At 34.8% G+C, this 24477-nt stretch overlaps 1 protein-coding gene across 2 annotated transcripts in view; it reads left to right on the top strand.

Annotated features, from left to right (window-relative positions):
* The window catches only part of LOC124790549 (gamma-1-syntrophin), a 780608-nt gene extending 761917 nt beyond the window's left edge, over window positions 1-18691 (top strand). The window contains exon 10 of one of the 2 annotated variants that reach the window (XM_047257794.1): window positions 18246-18691. In XM_047257794.1, the coding sequence (XP_047113750.1) occupies window positions 18246-18263 (18 nt within the window). In that variant the 3' untranslated portion in view covers window positions 18264-18691. Of the gene's footprint in view, window positions 1-9899; window positions 10077-18245 lie in introns of those variants that run through there. The other variant, XM_047257793.1, reaches the window with a different exon arrangement.
* Window positions 18692-24477: the final 5786 nt, after the last annotated feature.

Below are 24477 nucleotides of genomic sequence, written 5' to 3'. Positions count from 1 at the left end.
ATATCCAAACTCTGTTTTTAGACAGACTATAAACTGAAACTGCAAAAACTCTGACAAGGCAGAATATCATTCTAATGTAAGAGATAGAGGGGGAGGGTCTTCTATTACCTCACTAGCTTTTCTGCTTCAATTTTCAATTGCAGAAGCCCAAGGCTCATTAATTGTCAATAGGTTCTATACCTAGGACAATTTAATTTGCTAACCAACACTTTTAAGCTTTAACTGTTTGTGTAGCTTCAATTAGACTCTAATGTTAAGCAGAACTGTACTGGACAAGTATTGGATCCATATGATGGACTGAGATTAATATTCTGCTTCAGATTTGTTTTTGAGCTACACAGTACTGAAACAACTAACACTTGCAGTATCTCTGTAATTTCTCATAGATATAACAATCTTTGTCTGTCGCTACCCCATTTCCCTCCATTCCACCTTCCATTACCTAGATCCTTTAGTGTATGTCCCATTAAACAGTCCCTTTCTGTGAGAGTTCCTTATAGACTTATTTCCTCCTCTAATCACTCTAGTATAATTTTATTTCATACTTCATAAGCCTATTTAAATATTAAGATTCATCAGTAGCACAAGATTTAAATACTGCCAGATTCTTCTTCTCCTGTGTTCCTGCAGTCTGCATTCTTGTCCGTATAATTCAAAGTTAATATGAGGGCCATTACAGAAGTCACAGCAACCATTTTTTGTCTCACAAATGTTAACAAAATAAAAAAAATTCTGAAAGCTGCAAATGTGTGTAACCATCACATGTAAGGAGATGGATGAACTCACACTCCACCATAAAGATACAGCATGAGAAGAAGGATGAAACAAATTTCGTCATATCAAACATGTTTTACCATAAATTGCAATAGTATACAATAGTACATTGCAAAGTATACATCTTTCATCCAAGAACCCACGGTAACATGATGTGATACTAGATGGCAGTCCTTGCCAGGAGAATGAAATGTGAAGAGAGACCACAGTATGAGCTGAGCAGCCATTCAGGATAGATGTTACCCACTTGAACAGTGTTGTTACATAAAGACTAAAGTTCAGTGTAGAAGGAATGCATGAAAATGCCACAAGGAGCTTGTGGAAGTGGTTGGAAATGCTGCTCTACCGTACTGAACGGTAGCTCAGTGGGTAGATGCATTAAGGTATGGTGGAGCTGCAGTGTCCGACATGCACTGATCCAGCCAGCCTGTCAGTGTGCATACATACTGTGCTTATACCCAGGTCACCCAGTGCTTGGAGAATGACAGAAGACAGATGCTGAAGGAATTACAGTCCCACACTAATATTGAGAAGATATAAATTACAAGATTTTACATGATGAGTTATACATGTGTGAAGTTGCTGCAAAGTGGATGCCTCATGCACTGAGTGAAATAGAAGAGTGGATACATTAAGAAATTGGTTATGTGCATCTAGCATGTTACAAGGAAGAGGGAGACAATATGCTTGCATGAATCATTGCCATAGATGAATTTAGGCCTAGGGCATATCAGCAAGAACTGAAACACCAGTCTGTGGAATGACATCATCCAGGACTACAATGCAGGTAGAGATTTCATCACAATACCTCTCCTGTCAAGTTAATGGTCATCGTAACTTACAACATTAGAGGACTGACTTTGTGCTATTTCATCCCACATAGACAAACTGTTAATGCATTGTACTATTGTCACACTTCTGCACTGACACCTATGACAGGATGTTCGGGAGAAATGTCCTTAAAGTCTCCAAAATGCATTAATTCTTCAGGACAATGTGAGAGCCCATACACCAGCATGTGTATGAAATCTGCTTACACAATGTGGATGGAAAGTACAAGAGCATCCACCATATTTGCTAGAATCATCATGTGATTATGACCTCAAGCAAAACTGAAAGAGCCATTGCATAGGATCCACTTTTGAACACATGATGACATTGCCACAGCAGTGATGCATGAGATCTGCTCATAGGGGGGGGGGGGGGGGGGGGGGGGCAAGAGTATTTGGCATCTTTGTTGCAATTGACAGTAAAACTCATTTAAAACAAAAATGTTTACATATGAACTATTCTTCCATTTGCATATTTTATAATTTTTTAATTCATTAGCATTTTTGAGATAAAAAAAAGTTTCCATAACTTTTGTAATGATCCTGTTATTTGCTATCGAAACAGCTATGAAAAAAATGGAAAAAACGCCTTTTTTGCCTCCACTAACGTGCTTCTGACATCTCCACTGCCTCAGTCATATAATCTTATGTCACTGATATGAAAATTCTTTTAAGTCTTTTAATACTATAATCTCCTTCTGTAATACTTATTCTTAAACCATATTTTGTGTGGAATATGGAACCCATTTCAACAGGCTTTCCTTAATTTTAGCTATATTGTGAACTTTCATACTGGTGTCTGATCGCCTTGCACTTTCATACCTGTTGTAACTCTTTTCCCTTCTATTCAACCAACACATCTAAGAAAGGCAACTTCTCATCTCCTCTATAAATATTATATTTCACATAGTTTATGGGCTGTTATGGTACAGTGAACTCCTACAGGATCAGGGCTGGAAGAGGAGGTGGGTGGTTGGTGTACATAATTGTCAGATCATGTAGCAGGGTTTTCCATATGGCTATAAACCACAGAGTGAGGCATCAGGAGCTAGGTTGCCATGTGAATACAGTGATTTTGTTTAGATAGGATACGACTGTGGAATATGAGCTTGAGAAGGGTGGTAAGTAGAATGGAAAGGAAATTTATCCTTTATATTAACTACAGGAGAGTTTTATAATTCATTCTGGGTGATAATCAGGGTAGTATGTTGTATGAGACAGTGTCTGTCATCTTTATACAATGACTTTCAATGCATTCCTTCCTCAAGTTCTTCATCAAACATGTCTACATTTCTCTTAAACAGTGCACTTTAGTGGTGATTGCATAGGCATTCCCAAGGTAATTATTCTTGGTAGTCTCCTTGAGTTTGCTGCTGGATCCCAAAATCAAAAAGACTCAATATTTCAGCAACCCATCTGTTCACCCTCTTTAGGAGAAATGCTGCTGCTGGCTCATGCTGAAAATTGATACCAAGACAGGAAACCAACATCCTATGTAGGGCTCCATAACATATGCAGCTCATGGGCTGCCCACCACAATTGCTGCCCCCTAAACAGTGCACGTGGCGCCACACTTTGTAGAACACTGGTGCCAAGAATGTGTCACACTCAAAAACTATTTTTAAACACTCCAGGCGGGCTGCACGAATGAACAATGTGTTTTAACATGGAATAATACAGGGTTGCACATCCTGCTAAGAGGAAAACTCTTGCTTCTATTAAACAAAGTTTTCTGCCAACTTCACTTCAATTGCCTCCTTACAAATATTGTCCTTGAAGATATGTATGCTGGCAACTAGCAGGGCCTCATTAAATTTCATCAAGTGTCCTTTGTTTAAATAATGTTCTGCTGCCACAATTTTTTCAGGCTCTTGTAGCCTTATGAGATGGCAATGCTCCATGCACGTTGTGAACTGAGTGAATCAATCAGACAATGGAAGCCTTCTGACAATGACACAGATTATTGTACATGCCACGCTTCTTAAGTCCCAAATCATCACTGACAGTGCTGAGTTGTGCCCTACTCTTGGCAGATGGGCAGAACACACTCTTAACACCAAATCTTCTCAAAATTCATGAAATCTTAATGGATAGGCACACAGCATACTCCTGTGTTAGACTATTTGTGTCAGAGATAGCATATGCGTCATGTATCAGAGTCCTCAGAAGAGCACTATGTCGGTGCAGTGGGTGGAAAGTCATTGCATGCAGATATGAGGTGGTGTGTATTACTTTTCACAGGCATCTGGAAAGAAAACATGAAAAGGAAGGAAAACAAATCCTGAACTAGAGAATATGGAAGTTTCTATTAAAGAGACAGAAGTAATAATGAGTATAATAGTAAATATTCAAAGGATAGAATGTTAATATTGAACTGGAGGCAAAAATGTACAAGTGAATGATGAGTTCTACATCATATTAAAAAATCTCACAATTCCGATTAAACAAAAAATAATGCAAGGAAGCATAACTGAAAAATACATAAAACAATGGAACATGGAACATATTAAATAAAGGACAAGAAAACATATTAAATACATAAACAAAAGATGAGAAAACATAAGAAGGCAGTATTTCCCAAAAAATGTTGAGTGTGGCAAGACAGTCATCGTTAGGACATATAGAAGAAATTCAAATGAATTAAGAAAATGAGAGTGAAATACGCGTTGCTGGACAAACATCCAATTTACAATTTTGGAGTGACTGTTGTTATGGTAGAATAAAATAGCAGAAATAATAAAAGAAATTACCCAAGTACCCTGCAACTACCTTCAATAACAAATCAACCATCTGGATATCTGCTGTAATAAATTTATTAGTGCTGATTCATTCATACTAAAAGTCAGTATTAAATAATGATAAAAATGTGCAAATAAATATCCACAAATTCTCACTGTTCACTTGGTCCATAATGTGCCTTCATTCATTTTATGCTCCTCATATTAGCTCTCTTAAGTGTATAATTTTTGTATCTTGTTGGGATCTTTTCTTTGTACCTTTTTATATTTCACTTCCTTCTCTCATTTTTTGTGCATCAAAAGCTTATTGCTTTTTTTCAGGTTCCAGTTCTGATTTATAGCTCAAAATCAGCTCCAGATCTTTAATAACACACAGGAATGCAATCCTGGGTATTACACCAACTGTAACTCTCAGTTTCTCAGTGGATGTGATTATCTTGCTTGATTTAGGATTTTATGTGATTTTTAGTTCCCATTTTTATCTGCACATTGGCACTTGAGCTCTTCCTACTTTATACTTAACTTTCCAATTGTAGAAAGAATTTACATTACATTCTGAAAGTACAAGATTTGTTGTGTACTTTCTCCATTCATATATTTGTCAGCTATGTACACATGTTCCTCTTAAGAAGCAGTTTTTCTTTCTGGTGCATGTACATTTGTTTTTAACACAAATTGTACACAGTTATTTCTACCTCCATTTTTTTCTTATTTTTCATACAATGAATTCTTTCTCTTCCTTTGTTCCAATCTATAGCAGTCATGTTCATTGTCTGCTGAATTGTTTTCAACACTTCTGTTTGTGCTACTTGGTTTACTGGTTTTAATTTGTAGAAAAGCCCCTCTCACATTATAGTTCCTCAGTTTGACACTGTCCACTGTACATTTATTTGAATTTTCATCTGATCTGTCATCACTGATTTATGATTAACTACCACAGAACAATCCTGACATGTGAGATTCATATAACTGCTAGCACTGCAACATTTTGGAAAACATTATGCTGTAAGCTCCATGATGTTAAGAGTTAAAAGATGAAGGGAGAACAGAGAAAGAAAGAAAAAGGAAGGAAGCTTGAGGTTTAACATTCTGTTGATGGAGCAGTTGTTAGCAGATTTGTCAAGAGCAGAACAGGAAATAAGCTGTAGCCTTTTCGAAAGAACCATCCTAGCATGTGCCTGAAGTAGTTTTGGGAAACAAGAGAATATCTAAATCTTGATGGATGCATTGGTTATTTAAAAGCTGCTTTATCAAGTGTGAATTCAATTCCATAAGTATTACAGCAGCTCACTAGTGAAGTTGACACAGGAAAACCTGTAGCTATAAACTAAATCATTTATGGCTATTATCATGATTTACATTTTTCCAGAGTACAAGAAAGCTATCTTTAAGCATTTTCTCCATGGTACGCATACACATTAAAATAAAATTTGCTTATTTCCAGAACTCTTTGGTCTAGAAGTATGTGTATTAAACATGTGAAATAACTTAATGTTAAAAGTGGGGTTCTTTCCATTTTAATATTTGCTCAGAGGCATGTTATACATCTTTTTTTATTTTTTCTGGAAATTTCTAGCTATGTGTTGTCCTCCTTGTGTCACCTTATGTTATCCATCCTTCTCAGTTTTCTTGTCTACATTTCTGTGCAAGAAGTTCACACGTGAAACTACAGTTGCTTGTAATGCCTTATTCTGTTTGAAACTCGATGCATTCCCTAAGGTGCTATTTCATGTGTGCTCGTTACTCTGTCACATTCTAGGAGTAAATTTCCTTTTTTTCATTTTACCTCACTTCATTTCAGTCAGTCTATCTCTCTTTTCAGAGTTGCTACTGTATCCCATTATACTGACAAAGCAAAGTCTATCTATTGTAACTTAAAGAATGTTAATTCTATGTCCTCAGATTCTAGTAATCATCTTAGCAACAATTCCTTACTAAATATTTTATTTGGATTGATTTACCTCCAGCATTTTGCTTGTCAGCAAGCTATAAGGAAATCAAAAAAGAAATCACATTCCTGTGTGTATACTTTATGTTGCCTCTTCTGCAAACTCATGCCACTCATCTTTTTTTCATTGTTATGCCTTCAGTGGTAATTTATCAGTTTGGTAATTGGAAGATCCCATAGAATTTCAGAGAAAAATTGTTAAATAGTGACCACAAAGTATCTGATGAACTTAATTTTAATAATAAACAAAATAAACTGTTAGACTATACAGATACTGGGTGCAGTTAAAGAGCTCGAATACCTAAAATTGAGCAATCATGTTCATATTCATATTGGGCCTCCAGCCGGAACATAATGTCATCTTGACACAATATTTCAGCGGTCCACCTGGTTGCCATCTTCAGATGCGCAAGTCATCACACTAACTCACCAGAATTGAGATCTAACCACAATATCGGCTCCTTTATACACCACCTGTAGGTCCACCATGGATGCATGAACATTACTGCCCTCTAGTGCAAAGTACGGCAGAGCACTTGTGGTGAAAACTCGTTGAAATGTTTCTGCAAGTTTTCACCTCCAATGCACTGCCTTACTTTGCACTAGAGAGCAGTTACATTCGCACATGCACAGTAGACATACAGGCAGTGTATAAAGGAGCTGCCACTGCAGTTTGATTTCAGTTCCAGCAGGTTAGTGCAACAGCGTACTCACCTGAAGATGGTGGCGACAGGGACCGCCCAGATATATTTTCTCAAGATGATGTTATGTTTCAGCTGGAGACCTAGTATGAATATCATTGCTTACTATGCCAGGAAAGTTTACAGAGCCACTAGTAACTGTGTTCATTGCTCTCGAGACATAAAGCACTCTTTGTTTATCTTAATTGATCTATAAACAACAATTTATGAGCATGTTCAGAAATTCATGTTAAAAACTTCTAGACCTTGCAGGGGGAGCAAGTACATATTATTTTGAATAGGAATCCATGTCTGGAAACATACCATTTCCATTCTATGACAGTTTTAATTGAGATGTGAAACATGTCCATGTCTGCTAAGGAAAGAGAAATGTCTCAGAGTTGCTTCTCACTGCGCAAGAAATTGAAAAGACACCAGGTGGGATGTAGAGTATGTACCAGAACATACTTCATAGGTACAATGTCTGTAAGAATGTTGTTGGCCACTACATGAAGTTGCTGTTTTAAGGCATCAAGTTGATTTACTAGTAAATTTTGCATTGAGACTTCAAGGTAAATTTTTAAAATCCTTAGCTCACACTCAGAATTTATTACAGTGACATAATTGTGTAGTAAAGTTCCAGTAGAATGTAAATACTCTGGGAGTAGAGGAGACCACACACAGGAAAAGCAGAAGCATTGAGCTGTCGACAGGCAGACAAACAAAAAAGGAAACTTGCTAACTTTCAAAGTAATCCTTTCTTGAACTAGAGAACACATAAATATGCACACGCATGCACACGCACATGCTTGCACACACACACACACACACACACACACACACACACACACACACACACACACACGCACGCACGATGCCAGCTGGATACACAACCCCAATACTACATTGCAGGAACGCTAGATTGAGGTGGAGTTATGTCAGGTGGGCAGGGGAAAGGAAAGGTGGGAGGCAGGAAGAGGAAGTGGGGTGGGTGCCCAGCAGCTCAGAGGGAGGCAGCTAGTTTGCCAGTTAGGAAAGCAGGAGGAACGGGTGGCAGGTGCATGGGATAGGCATGTGATGCACAGATGTCAGAGATGGTGGGGAGCAGCACATATTGAAGGTGACACAGGGATGTGAGATGGGAGGGGTGATAGTTTGGGGTTAGGGAAAACTGTTGGATTGAGCTTATGGGGACAGTGGGTTACATAACTGTTCTGGCCTCAATATCCAGTAAACCGCTGTCCCTACACCCTTCACCCAACAGCATCCCCTTCTTCCATCCTATCATCCCTCCCAACACATATCCACATGTCACCTTCAGTGTGAGCTGCTCCCAATTGGCTCAGATACCCATGCATCACTTGCCTTGCCTATGCACCTGCCCCTCCTCCCTCCTGCATTCCTGGACAGGAAAACAGCCGCCTCCATCAAAGACACTAACCATCTGCCCTCAACTCCTATTCTTGCCTCTCTCTCCTTTTACCCATCCACTCAACACAATCACCACCCTAACATAGTCCACCTGCCAAAATGCAGCACTGGCATTGTGCATCCAGCCAGTGCCATGTACAGGCACAGGTGTTTCCGTGTGTGTGTGTGTGTGTGTGTGTGTGTGTGTGTGTGTGTGTGTGTGATTTGTGGCATGTATTTGTACTATAGCTCAAGATAGGATTACTCTGAAAGCAAGCAGGTTTCCTTTTCTGTGTGTGCCTGTCAGCACCTCAGTGCTTCTGCTTTTTGGTGAGTGGTCTCTTTTCACATTTTAATGACAACCATATTACACAGGCATTTTGTCAGTATGGTGTTTTCATGTAAAATAACAATGGAAACTCCTGGACAGAGCAATAAGTAAAATAAGGGAAAAGCAATCATGCATATATAATAGATCGATGTGTGGAGTACATAAACACATAACAGAAAACATCATTCACACTAGCTTTTGAACAACAGCTCTTTCTCTAGCACAAGCAAACATTCACATATTCATATTGTCTCTCTTTACTTATCTGCAACTCCTGTCCATTCTTTATCCCTTAATGTTTCTATACTTCCTTATCTTCTACAGTACCTGCCTTCAAAACACACACCAAGTCTGTGTGGTTTGGTGTGTGAATGCGAATACTTGCAGTATCAAAAGAGCTATTGCTTAAAAGTTAATGTGAATGCTGTTTTCTGTTATGTGTTTCTGTGATCCATGGACTGATCTAGTATAGGCAAGTGGTTCTCTTTCCTTTATTTTACATATTGCCATGTAAAATGGTAGATATGTTGAAATAATGAACTGGAATTACACTAGATATATTAACAATGGATTTTATGACAAATTTACATACCCTATCTGTAAAAATTGGGTCATTTATTCAGTCTTAGTTCAGAAACATTAACATGAAGGAGACATGAGAAAACGTCTGTGTTACTTAGAAGATCAACATCTTTCTAAATAATTTTTATAATTCATTGTCACACACGTAGTGATATCATTGTCACACACCTAGTGATATCATTTTGTATCCCCTGATCATTTACAAAAGTAGGAGAATGTAAAAAGATACTGTGTGTACGATCCTGCTAATCATTAAAATAAACAAAAAAGTGGGAGAGGTGGTGGCATGAAGGCTCTGCTCAGTGCACAGCTTATTTTATATAAATGTGAACAAATTAATAAATCATTAAAGAACATACATGCATGGTAGTAGAAATGGCAGTATAATTATCTATTTTAAGGATGTTAAGTGTTATGGGAAACTTTGGAGAAAGATTTTGTAGCATTGTATGTTGTACTACAGTACTTAATTTTATGTACATTAAGTTTTTTTTTATTCTCGCTATTTGTCTTGCTCATTATTAAATATAATTTCAGAATACATACCATATGCTTTATATATTTTGTTTAAAGAAGTTAAAGCTATGTTTTTGGTTTTTGTTGCAGGAATTAGAAACATCAAATCTTCAGAGCCTGCTCTTTTGTATGCATGCATTTTTAACAGCTAAAGTAGCTTCAGTTGATCCAGCATTTCTGAGTTCAAAAACACCCTAGTCAGTTTTGTACAAAATAGATTAATTATTATAAATAAATGTACAGAAAATACCATTAAGATAAATCAGTTTGTATATTGAAATACAAAAATAGTGAAATATATTGTTTGTAAATGTTAACATTGAGAAATGTGTCTATCTGAAAACAATACCTTTATAAATTTATAAATATATGTACATACAATCCTTGTTATATTGTTGTCTATACTTCTTACTTACAAAAGCAAAAAAAATGTATTGTTTACTTTTGTGTCTCAATGAAATTATATATGAATTTATCACATGAGTCTCAAAACCAAAGGACAAGGGCCAAAACAAAGTTTAATCAGAAGCTTTAGATTATGAAAGAGTTTTTGGGATTTTATTTATGTATTTCAATTTATGAAATCAATACAGTTTTGGTGTACTTTTTACTACTTCATTCAAGAACTTTTTTGTAAATTGTAGCTGAAAAGAACAGACTGAAAGCGTTTCTCTGGCAGCAGCCAAGAAATCACAAACAAAAAACTTTTTAAATAATGCCTATTGTAAAAACTGCAAAACATATGTACTTCATAAAGATTTTAATGTTGTTGTTGATAAAGAGTAAGTTACAAATTGGCCAAGATTTCTTCCACTGTCTGAATGTAATTTGCTGCTCTGTGGGCACTACAAGACTGCATCTTTGTGTAAATGAGAATCAAATTCCCATTTTAGTGACGGTCATGTGATATCATTTGGAGTACCAGAGTAACTATCTCTAATACATGTTACAGCAATAATTAATATGAAAGAACACAACACAAATAATTAATGAAGTACTTTCTTATATTTAATTTAAACTCTTTGATTTATAATAACTATGGGGGAAAAGGAAGTGTTTTACATTATTTATCACATGATTTACAAGGAACAGTTTAAATCTGTGTGTGAACAACACAACTACTTTCTTTCGTACCACTACATTGTTAGTGTCTTTGTTTTATATATTCCACACAGTGACCACAGAGGAGGACATAAACAGTTTTCAGGTGAAGGTATACTTTTTCTTGAATGGTACCATGTGTTTAAGGGTTGATATATGTATTCACTCTCTCAAATAATTTTTATTTTTACATCCAACATACATCCATATTAATAAAAAACACAAAGAAAAGAACTAATATTTTAATCAGTGAAAAAGAAAAATGCCTGCACTGAGTATCAACCAACAGAAATTCAAATTTTAAAGCAATCTGTTGACAATAATGATGCAATAATTAATTTCAAAACAGCAGTTACATAAACTGAATAAGCATACTTCCAGCACATAGTCTACATAAATTTTAATAATCAAGAAGAAAACACAAGAGAATACTAGTCTAATTTTTCATTAAGAAACTTTTAATTATAGCTCATACACAATGTTTTGTATATGGGTACTGCATTGTAGGTTGAGAAGAAAGGTAAAAACTCATCGTCTTCCACCAATCATGAGTTAGTCAAGATTGCCTGTTCTAGTCTCTGTCAGGATTTTGTCAACCTATATCTCTTTTGCTTCTGGGTTGTATTGCATCACTGATTTCATTCAAATAACTGCAGATGGAAGCACATTTTTTTTAGTCAATTTGACTGCAGAATTCTTTGTACAGTGTCACATATTGATCTAAATTTGTATATACTATTTTCTACATCTTTTTTTTTTTAATGGTGTATTGTGCCACATCCAAATACCTTAAAATATTTCCCTGTTCAAATGAGCAGATGGCAAACATTATTTTAGTCTTAGATGGGGGATTTTTAATAAAACCCACTCCATGGTTTTGAAATCAACATCTTATAATCAAATTTGTGACCCAATGTATTTATCTGATGAAGTGCTCTTTGAGGAGCATTCTCTGTTTCTTTTCAGGTGGGGCCTACTGTAATTGTTCCAGTGTAGAGTGCCCTTACATTTGCTATCAGTAATTGTGATATTCCTCTCCTCTACATTACTTTGCACAGCATAGTTCTATTTACCTTGCCAAAGACCTTTCCATATAAAAGAGTTACATAAATGTGGAAACCCCCATAAAGTTATCTCTCATACTTTTTGCTTCTTTTACCTCATCATATAAAAAATATTTATTTTTGATGTACAGTGTCACCATGATTATTACATTATATTTATTCATTGCAATTACTATTTCAAGGTTTTGTTAACATTTACCATGTGTTAGATAGACTATTGCTATGAAGAGACCATAAAAGAAAATAATTCATTAAAACTTGGGAGAAAAATCTCCCTTTCAAATTACTATGCCACTGCTTGTGAGTAAATGTGATAATTCCCCTTGTAATGCAACATAAATGAATGAATATGTGCAATAAGTAATTCAAATTTTTCTCAAGCTTCTTGCTGATTTATCTTAAGTCAGCAAAGTCATTATCATCACTGAAGTTATCATTTCTGTATGGTAAATGGACTACAGAACTACCTGGAGCTTTCTCAACACTTTGGAGTGCTTAGAGTCTTTTTTTCTTTTTAACCGTAATATTTACTTGGCCATATGACAGTGTTCTTCTGGAAGTTGCCTATTCTGTAATTCTGATACTGCAGTGTGAGGCAGTGCATCGTCAAAGTAAGAATGTTCACCCTTTGCTTACAAAGTTACTCTACAAATAATCAGTCAAACTTAATTCTGTTTTGTGCTGACAGCCAGTAATTCATATTCTCTGTTCTGAAATCATAGCATTTATTTTTGAAAATTCATAAGCAATTTTACCCAATATTCTCAAGGTGGCAATAAAATTTTACCAACCATTGACTGTCTTCATCTTATCTTGCACCATATGCCATATATTTGTTTTATAAAGACAGAACTACAGGTAGACAAAAAACAAGACTGTAGTGGAAAAAAGTATTAAAATAGAACTGAATTTCTAGAATGTTTCACAAAGTAAAGCTTATAATTTGTACTGCAAGGGAGCTGTAATTGCCTTTGAATGATAAATGTAAAGTGACCCCTAATTAATTAGGGTCACTGAACAGATTGTTTGATCCAACTCTATTTATAGAATATAGTAACATTATGACTTCCTTGAATAACAGTGAGAAGTGTTCTACATCAATTATTCAAATTCCACAATACCTTAAAAAGGATTATCAGAAGGTCATACAAAATGAGACTGTCGTTTGACATGAGGTACAAGAGAGCCTGCAATATTTGTCAGCAGTGACATATATGTTCCTACGTACTTAAATTTCTATCAAAAACTGTTCTTAAAGTCACAAAATTAATACAATATTAGCATAAAAAATAAATAAACATTATAACAATTCTCACAGTGTGAATAATAGTGTTTGTTTTTAATCACAATAATTATCAGTCTCCTATAGCCCTATGACTCACAAGAACTCAAATGTTTCTCAGCTTAACTTCATATTCTCTGTTCTGAAATCATAGTGTTTATATTTCATTTCTAGTTTGTACCCCTGTTCTTTACTTATTATGTTACATGTTATTTTCAAGTTCTCTGCCCCTAATCACATTTCTACCTTGAGAAGTTGTTTTTCTGCAGTTGCCTAGAAACATTTTGGTACATATCATAATTTATATGAATATTTTATTTTCACTTTGTGATCTACCCGTTCACAATTTCAAAGAATACAATTTATATTCTGTGAATATCATCAAACAATTCCAGTTTGGACTTAAAGATACATACAACATGCACATAAAAAAAAAAAAAAAAAAAAAAAAAAAAAAAAAAAAAAAAAAAAAAATGCTTTATCTCTCGGAGAACGGTTTCGCCTTGATTGCAGAAATATCATCTTGTTAGTATGCGTATCTTTTCTAATGCAATCCTACAGATGAGCACTTTGCTCTTGTGCTATGTTAGCAATATTCTACCACTCAGTCATTTTTTGCTTCACTAATATGTAACCAAAATGCGGAAAGTGTGTTTACTTTACTTTTGTTAGACTTTATTTCAATTACTTGTAAACAAATCTGAATTCTATTTTTGCATTACACTAGGTTTTGCATCATTAATTCCTTATTTCTATGCTGATTTTCCAGATTTTGAGTTTTGTAACAGATTAAGTCAGTTTTATTTTTCTGGTGCATTTTAATTGTTGTTAGTTTTCTGGTAGAAAATATGACTCAGAGATCTTCTGGAGAAACAACTGATATCAGTTTCTAAAAGCTTTTGTGGCATAGTTGATCAATGATTTGTTTTATTATGCCAGGAACAGTTATCATTTGTAATTCAGCTCTCTCCAAAATTATGATTTAATATATTACTGCTATAACAGTAAAAATACATTTGTTTTCCTCTTTTTGTTTCGAGTTGCAATATCCTTGCAGGTGCTGGATGTTGTTTGAAACATTATAATCTGAGTTTTCTGGACAACTTAAATTTTTCTTGCAAACTCAGACAGAAATGAATCACATTTTGCAACTGTAGAACTTTCTCATAAGTACTCTATGTTTTTGATAATTCCCTGAAAAGTATCTTCCAATATTCCCAACAACTGGAAAAGAGGAAACCCATAGAATCAGAAGCTGAAACCTACCCTATCCTTCTTCTTACAACAGGTCTTCCATCTTACACTCTTTTTCAGTCATAGCCCTGCTATTTATGGCAAAAATATGTGTTTGTTTTGTTAATTACATGATGATTTGATTACAGGTTCTTTTTTCTACTTCCTGGGACCATTGTTTTATTTTATTTATTATTCATTCAATTTATAATGCAAGTATAATGCAAGTAAGGTTTGTACTGTGTCAAATAAATTCAGTTAAATTTGTTACCTAATTACAACAAACAACAAAGCCATGGGAACTGTGCAAGGTGTGATAAATATTTCACTTTTTAGAAATTTCAAGATGGATAATATTTTAGAATTTAGTGCAATGCTTGACAAGCATAAGTCCTGTTGATGCAGGTGCCTAATACTCCCAGAGCATCAAACTAACCTATGTGATAATGTTAGTGACATAAGACTCAATACCACTATTTGTAATGGAAGAGAAACCATTTTTTTTTCTTGAATTTAATGTATACTTAACGACAATGAATTTGTTACAGTTACATCATATTCAGCTTCCTCACTTTGGTGAATGGTGTTGAACATCAGTCCTTATTTTCCACATGTAATAAACTTTCCTGTCTTTGGTAATGTTGTTTTGTAACTACTGTCATTATTTTACCTAATAGTGGATCAGACATCTTTCAATTTACACCAATAAAGTCCTTATATTTGTAGGGATTCCTTGTTGTGAAGTATGTTTATAATTAGTTTGAATGGGAGAACTAAAACTCAGTGCACAACCATACACGGATTGTTAGACACAGAACACTTATTTGTAATTCAAAGTATCATTTTTTTTATGAGAAAATTAAAATATTTGAACCAAAGAAAATTTAATTGTAGTGGATTACAGCATTACAGACAAAGAGAATTTGCACCACCCAAAAATTACTGGGAATAGTTCATCATCATGTACATGCTACATGTCACAGCTTTATACAGTTATAAGACATTCTTCCTAAAATATTCGGAAGTAAGGATTTTTGACTTATTTTTGTTGATTCTGTATGCTTCACTTAACCTCTCCAGTGAAGTTGTTTCTCCAAAACAATATTCTTAACTTTTCACAAATTTCCTGGTATTTGTTGAGGAGAATAGCTGCACTTGACATTAACAGTTGTTATTTTTGTATGTAAGTGTGACAACAATTTTACATTAAACAAAATAATCAAGAGTAAATGATAAAACATCAAGAAAAATGGAAACAGCAAGAGAAGATTGCAGTCACCAGCATAAGACACAGAATATATATTTATGAGAAAGTCTTTTTTTGCTTGGCAGAATAAGAAAAATGTGACAAAACGGGCTCCAAATTGACAAAGGCAATAATACAGCACAATAATGCAAAAGAAGTTACAAAGTAAAAGCATAGTTCACTGACTGATGCATTCACTGTGTTAAGCAGATTGTACTGAAGGAGGTTTCAGGGATGTGGAAAGAATCAAGATGTCATCAACAAAGACAAATAATTGTCAGGAAGTAAATCTAGTAATTGTTTTACATAGCTGCATGCATTAGCGCAAGCAATGTATAACAGATTCTCTAGCAGCAAAATTGTAGAATGTTTGGAAAGGCAGAGGAAATGCAGCTGCATGGTGAATAGCTTGCTTCAACAGTTGTTTGTATTGAGTGCCTTGTTTCTATGTTTCAAAGATGAGCTGGATGAGAAAAGTATGCTTAAATCAAATATAGGCTGGATAGATAATGCACTATCCCATGTTTTTATCACTTGTAGGCAGTTTTTTTGTATATATTTAGCATGATTACGACAGAATCATTAGAACAGAATTTTCATGTTAGTGGCAACACTGGTATTCTCCAGTCCCTGGGTGTAGAAGTCACACTAGAATAATAATTAAATTATATATGGTGTCTCTGTGAAAGGGCAGATGATCCAAGAAAAATGTAACTACAGAGGATATTACAATTGTGTAAAAAAATAATGAGATGGAAAAGGGAATAAAAATAAAAAGGTATCAGTGGTGGCATTAGAAGTAACAGCAGGAGCTATGAAATAGATGACTATGATGGTTAAATGAATGAAAGGCAAATGGAAAAAGAGGATAAAGTGGCAGGGAGAAGCAAGAACTGGAGAAGAATAAGACGACAAAGCAGATGTTAAGGATCACAGATAATTACACAGTAAATTGTCAGTTTTTAGTTCTGAGAAAATGCTATGTTGTGGGATACAAGTGATCCCTCCAGCAAAATAATAATAAAAAAACTGAATCATTTCTACTGTATATAACAAGAAGACTTCAACCATTTTACTGTGTATTACTGTTTGGCAGAAATTAATGCTTAGATGCTACTTGGGCCACTGATGAGCCAAAAATTACCATTTTTATTATTTTTGTGAACTTCACTCTCGTTGCCTGAAATTAAGAAGTTATATCATCAAAGGAGTTAAAAAAATATTACAATACTCAGAATGCAATTATCAATATAGTGAAGCACTTAAAAGGAACTGGAGGGCAACAAGTGTTTCCATTGTGAAGATTTTCTTAAAAGCTTTATTTGTACCACAGGATTAAATTTTAATTTTGCAACAAAAGCCGGTAGTGAAATGAATAACAGCACACACAACAATATCTCACATACATATAAATAATTAAATTAAATTTATGTGCAATAATAAATATAATAATGTAATATGATAAAAGACTGTCATGTTTTCACTCCTAAGACTAAGGTCAATCCTGTTACATTTCCAAATACCTTGCTCTTTTATGACTGCAAATATTTTACTTAAAATATAGTTTCAGGGACTTAAAAATTAAATCTAATAAGTGAAACGACCTATCATTCTATAACATATCTGCACACATCGCAGAAAATAAGAATATTATGCACCTCTTACAGCTACATCAGATCACTGTAGTGCATACATCAATTACAACTCCTTTCACCACAGCATAATTTTTTCTTTTTATTATTTTTGCAAGAGTTATGGCAAAAGATCCATGAATCTAATGAATCTGTGATCAATATATGTACAGTAAGAACACTGGGTTATATAAACTCAGATTACACTTCAGTCCAGAAATGGCAACACAATCAAGTTGTATTTGGCTTAAGGGAAACTAATGTTTGATTTTTCAGTATGTAAGTACTCTGACAGTTGTATAGCATTGCATGCAACAACTTCATGCTACTTTTCAAAATATTTTGCTATCCATAAAGTTTAAGCACACGATTTGGTTTTAAACACAACAGACACAAAACTAGATATGGTAAAATATATTAATAATTTGATAAGTATAGGTAACAATTAACTTTTGTCTTTTGCTTAATTGCACATTATCAGAAATGGATAACCACAAAGATTATGCTTGGCATTCTCTCCTGGGTTTGGTAAGTTCTGCCCACTCTGAAGCAATTCAGTTCAGTAGTTTGATTTCTTACATGTATTAGGTACCTTCTGTTATGTAGTGTGGTAGTATATTGGTGATTACACTCATCCAAAGTGTTAAACCATGTTGAGACAATAGTACAAGATTCTAATCACACTTTTAGGGCTCCAATCACATTATATTTCAATGGGTTATGAAAACTCAACTGAGGCCTTTTTCATTTAATGCTGGATTAAGATGCCTAAGTTTTTCCATCTTTTAAAAAATGTAAATTAGATAAGTGTGAACAATAGCAATAATATACATTATAACAAATAAATAATTCTCAAAGTTTTCAAATTCTTCCCCTCAGGGTTGGATAGAAATTTAGAAGCAGAGTCACTGGATTGCTATTAATCAATGCAAACATGGCAGTCCCTGCAATAATGTACTCAGGAATAATGTAGATGGAAGAATATTGGTTCCTGCCTGGCAAATCTGCTTGATAAAAGTTTGTGTTGGGGTTTAATAATAAATGTATGTTGGCTACAGAAAGAATGTATTTGGATGCATATTTAACTAAGATTTTCAAGTTCATTACGCGCATATGGAACTGAAAGCTTTCCATAACTTTGAAGTGTGTGATGAGACATCTGCTTTTGTTATGAATGTAAGTGCTGACTCATGAAACAATCATTGTGTTAAATGTTTATAATAAATTAATTATGTACAAAGAATTTTTTAAGATGAAGATTTGTTATATTCTGTGTTTCAGGCAACTGTTTCATGGCAACAGCACTTACAGATATATAAAGCTGGCAAGTGAAGTCTGTAACAAATGTCTGTCTGCTCTAATATACTCACAGCAAAATTATACTCTTGCTCCATTTGAGTGGTTTACAGACAATATTAAAATGGTGTTCATGTTCCAAAACTTTTGACTGTGTTTTAATTTTATATACCCTCCATTAATTCCTACGACATTCCCTTCCAGATAAGCAAATTACTGTACAATTTTTAATAATTCCTTTGTTTTCTCAGTGATTTCCTTCCAGAATTAAAAAGTATTGAGTTGTTCATATACCAGTATGTAAGATGACACTTGAAACAGGGACACAAAAGTCACAACACTAAACATTAGCTTCTGGTGGAAGACACAAACAGCTTTGGTTAAATGAAACTTATTAAAGGTTGAGATAAAAAAGTCACCTAGAGCACCAGGTAAACAAAGGGAAGTAATACAGTACCTATGGGAACTCAATAACATTAAGTGGAAAGGCAGTTTGAACTCCACTTCTTATCAGCCTATCATTATGATGATTTCACTTCACTTTGTTATTTATTTAGAACCAATGTATATTACACTTGGAGTTAAATTTAATGCATGAGTCTTAATACTTATTTAATGATTGTGTAAGTCATAGTTATAATCAGGGTGCTAGTAAGATGAAAAGTTAAAATGTTTCCTGTCCATCACCACTACTTCCTGCATATCAGAGATACAGTATCTATCACAGTTTGTATTATGCTCACTGTAGATATTTGCCAGCTGTGGTAATAACCAGATGGTCACTTTCTTTCCTTTCATCATCATAATTGTGAAAGCTCTAATGTTATCACCATGAAATATATGATGTCAAAGTGTATAAAGAAACAAGTATTTTGAGGTGTGGACCCCAGTGTACTATCATTTAGGCATCATGTGGTCACAAGTTGTGTTGTTCACCTGCTTTATTTCCTCATTAATTGTCCTCAGTGTCGACATACTGCGTTGCTATACTGGCTGAAAAATAGGGGGTTGAGTGGAAGTTCAACACTGACTACTTTAAATGACGTAGCTAACAGTTGCATAATTGTGTTTCACAGTTCTTTACTTTCACTATTCACACCCCCTAATATACACAGTTCACATGGCCAGTGCACTATTGTTTAACTTTCGATAAGCCTCATTAATAGGTTGCAGGCAAACATCAGCATACTGCTACAACAGTTTACTGTTGAAAATCTATGAGCAGTAAAACCTAACCACACAGTTATTGCAGAATACTATGGTGTGTATTGAACAGACACTGTAATTGTTTTAACTCATGGACTAATTGTGTTACACTTATTTCACAGTTAAGTTGATGCATTGTTGTTGTTCTAGCCAACACAGGTTTCTTGTCTGAAACTTGGCCATGAACTGACTGTCTTGGGACCAAAAATTGGGCCCTTATATATCATCACAACAATAGGCACTGAAACCACACTTTGTTCCATGTTTAATTTACAGAAATTACAATTAAAACATACCTCATTCAATTAACTGAAAACATGAAAAAATTCCTTCTTTTTAACAGTTTCTTATACTACAAGGGTTAAGACAAATTATTTGTTTAAATGATGAAATTAACAGATGTAGTTATTCTAACAATACTTCTGACAAAACTGCTAATTAGTTTGTACTTTGCTAACATGTTCTTGAATAGAGCTAAATAAATACTTTAACAATACTATTAGTTGTTCCTTCAAATGTTTATAATTAGTACAGAATTTATATTTGGTTATAAGTCAACAATAGAATTTAAGTTACAAAACAATTACTGGTTTCACCCTATAACAAAAGATACTAACTATGAATAGACAAAATAAATTAGAAAATCAATTACATACATAAAACTAAGCACAAAATTATATCTGGTGTTATATTTTTTAAAACTGGGGGCCAACATTTCTCTTTTATGAAAATGCAGATTATATTCACCTATGTTAATGGTAATTAGTTGAAAGTGAAAAAACAAATTTAAGGAGGCAGATGGCAAAACAAAACTGGAAGTAAAAATATCCCAGCATGCTTCATCACATCACTCCCTCATTGGATTGACCAGATAGATATTGAAAATATCGGTGCTATGTTCTAGCCTGAAGGGTGATATGCATATAAATCTTGCTTATACTTTCCACAGACATTACTCCAGGCAACTACGTTTAAAGTTGAAATTCCTTAATGTTAGAAAAGACTGTACCATGACACTTCTATGGGTAGATAGTTACCTCAATATACTAACTGCGCTGAACACAAGCACGTCTATTATAGAACAATTAATATTAAGACTTAGTATTCAAGATGGTTTTTACTGCATATTGCCACTGCTGCTGCAACCATGAACTGATTACTTCATATATTAATTATCCTCCACACATGCTGACACCTTTCATTTTCTATTTACCTTACCTCTTTGACAGAAATTCTTTAACCATGGTACCAATTTACTTTCTTCCATCCTCTTATGATTACATTACACATGCACGCGCCCGCGCGTGCATGCGCGCGTGCGTGTGTGTGTGTGTGTGTGTGTGTGTGTGTGTGTGTGTGTGTGTGTGTGTGTGTGTGTGTGTGCGTGCGTGTGTGTGTGTGTGTGTGTATGTGTGTGTGTGTGTCACTGGAGGAATATTTTCTAAAATATAACTATACTAAAGTATCTACTGTGCAAAATCACATGAAAGTAGAAGATAGAATAATTCTGATTCTCTTATAAACTGCAGATAGGATAGGAGAAGAGTTTGACTGTTTCAGGAAACATGAAAAATGAGACAGACAGCTGGGGTAAGCATTATCACCACATAATGAATCCAACACTGAATGTTGAACCCCCTATTTGGATGTAGGTCTTACTTCTGGTTCAATGTACATTATTGTAAGTTCCTCCTCTTGTTTTACAGGATAAACATTGCTACCCAAACCATCATTCAACATTTAACTAGAATTAGAAATTACACATGTTTTACTACTATCATTTACATTACCTTTACCTGTGATTACAGCACATTTATACACCCGTGGCTCTTCATCACTACTCTAGTGTAAGCCATAACTGGAGCATAAACTAGTTTAAATGGTTTGATCCAGAACTAAAATCATCTCCTCCATTTCAGTTACTTGAATTACTCCTACCATTTCTGTGCCCATTCTGGCTATCTTCCACCCAACCATTCCTCGAATTCCTACTATAATTCATCCTGTTCATCCTATTTACCTGAAATTCTCTTCCTGATTGATTATTGTCATCAAAATTCCTCCTACAGTCTTCCACTGAGGGCTTCACCCTCTCCACTTTATCAACATAACTCCAGAAATCACTAATATTACCACTAGGGGCAGGTACAAGCCATTCTCTAACTTTCTGAGGCAATTTAGTTTCTTAACCCATAATTATTGTTTCACTACCTGGCTCATTGTCCAAATATTTCAGTTTGTTTATCCAAAGCTGACAGAAACCTTTCACAGTCCCCTTCCTAGAGTCAAATCCCTCTCCTCCCAAAAATCACTGAAAAATCTCTGCTGCTTCTCTTTAGACCAATATTCAACTAAAAATGCTTTCTCAAAGCTTTGCCACAAAGTATAGCTATCAGCTATCTGAACTACTCATCTATAAGCACCCTCTTTCAAGAAACCTTTCACAAATGACATTTTTCTTTGTCATTTCATGTTTTAGGCAAATTATTAAATTCCCCAATGAACTCCAGTTATTATTGAATTTCTTACATCTAACAAATGAAAGACTGTTTGGGACACTACATACTCTATGCTTCAGATTTTGTACCTCTTCCATCTTTTTCTCTGTTTCAGCCAATTTTGAACCTACATCTTTATTTACTTTTAGCAGTTTTTCCTCTGCCACTACCGCACACTTGGTTTCTACCTACGTTTCTAAATCATTTTTAATCTGCTTGATTTGGTTCTCAAGTTTAACCATATTTTCAGCACAAAATTTCCTGGCAGCTTTGACTTCATCTTTACACTGTTTCTCGGAAGCCTCCACCTTCCTACTATAGTCATCACAAAGCTTCTTTCTCTCTTCTACCCATTTACTACTCATTAATGTTAATTTCTAATTAGTATTATGTAATACCTTCTTTACCTTTTCATCACGAAAATTTAATTCTGAAAAATTAGAGTTGACTACCTTAATGTCTTTTTTTAATTTTTTTCCTCAGTTAATCCTTTAAGCTGGTCATCTCAGTTCTAATACTACTAATGTCTTTTTTTCATATACATACTGCTCAAACTACTCATAATTTGCCTTAACATCACTTACACTTTTCCATCTGCCATAAACTTTTGCCCTTGCTGACTTTCGCTACTAGATTCCTCCTCCTTAGACTTAACGATTTTATCCACTTCAGTGATACTGTTTTCATCCATTTCGCTCACCTCAGCATACGCTGTAGATGATGTTTTTATCATTTCATCTACAATAGGACTTTCATCCCCATCATTAAAAGTTACATTCATGTCTGATTTATAACAACTATCATCTACAGAACCAGTCCCCTGTTGTCCCATGTCTCCTATCACATTGTCTTGTTCATTAAGGCCACTCATTATGTATCACTTAATATAAAACAGCTTTTGCTATGAAATTAACTTATTCTTATTCACTCACCTCCTGCTGCTGCTGCTGCTGCTGCGGTTGTCATCTCAAATCGTCGTCTGCACAGCTGTTGCAAGTTCTAATTTTCTCGGCGAGGTGTCTTGTTAATCCCAGTCAGCTAAGCTGATTGGCTGCTCCTGGACTCAGTGACTGTTTCCATAGAATCCTCTCGCTGATTGGCTGCTCTCCTGCTGTGGCCTTGAAACCCATGCACTTATTGGCTGTTGCACTTCCTTCGTTTGTTCTTGAGTTCACTATTCAAAGTTGGAGAGCCCTAATTTATTGTGCCCAAATACAACATTCCTCATCTGCAAGGGCACCATGTATGATGTTTGCCTGCTTTATGTCCTTGTTGATTGTCCTCGGTGACGATGTACTGTGTTACTATACTAGCTGAAAAATGGGTGGAAGTTCAACACTGACTACTTTAAATACTGTAGCCAACAGGTGCACATTTATGTTTCACAGTTATTTACTTTCACTGTTCACAACACCCCAATATACACAGTAAATATGGCCAGTGCACTAGTTTTTAACTTTCAATAAGACTCACTAGTTTGCAGGCAAAGATCAGCATACTGCTACAATAGTTTATTGTTGAACATGTATGAGCAGTAAAACCTAACCACACAGTTCTTGTAGAATACTACGGTGTTTTCTGAACAGACACTGTCATTGTTTTAACTCACAGCCTAATTGTGTTACACTTATTTCACAGTTAAGTTGATGCACTTCTTTTGTTCTAACACCTAACACAGGTTTCTTGTCTGAAACTCAGCTGTGGACTGACTCTCTTGGGATGAAAAATTGGGACCTTATATATCATCACAATAATAGGCACTGAGACTACACATTCTTCAAAGTTTAATTTACAGAAATTACAAATAAAACATATCTCATTCAGTTAACTGAAAACATGGAAAAATTCCTTCTTTTTAACAGCTTCTTCTACTACAAGGGTTAAGCCAAATTATTTGTTTAGATGATGAAATTAACAGATATAGTTATGCAAACAATACTTTTGACAACACTAGAAATTATTCTGTAATTAATTAAGGGCTGGCTTTGCTTACATGTTTTTGAATAGAGCCAAATAGATACTTTAAGAATACTATTAGTTGGTCCTTCAAATGTTTATAATTAGTACAGAATTTATATTTGGTTATAAGTCAACAAAAGAATTTAAGTTAC

Source organism: Schistocerca piceifrons, chromosome 1 (assembly GCF_021461385.2).
Source record: "Schistocerca piceifrons isolate TAMUIC-IGC-003096 chromosome 1, iqSchPice1.1, whole genome shotgun sequence".
In the NCBI taxonomy this organism is placed as follows: Eukaryota; Metazoa; Arthropoda; class Insecta; order Orthoptera; family Acrididae; genus Schistocerca; species Schistocerca piceifrons.
Note: the sequence above shows the minus strand (reverse complement) of the source record. Positions and strands in the feature narration are given on the sequence as shown.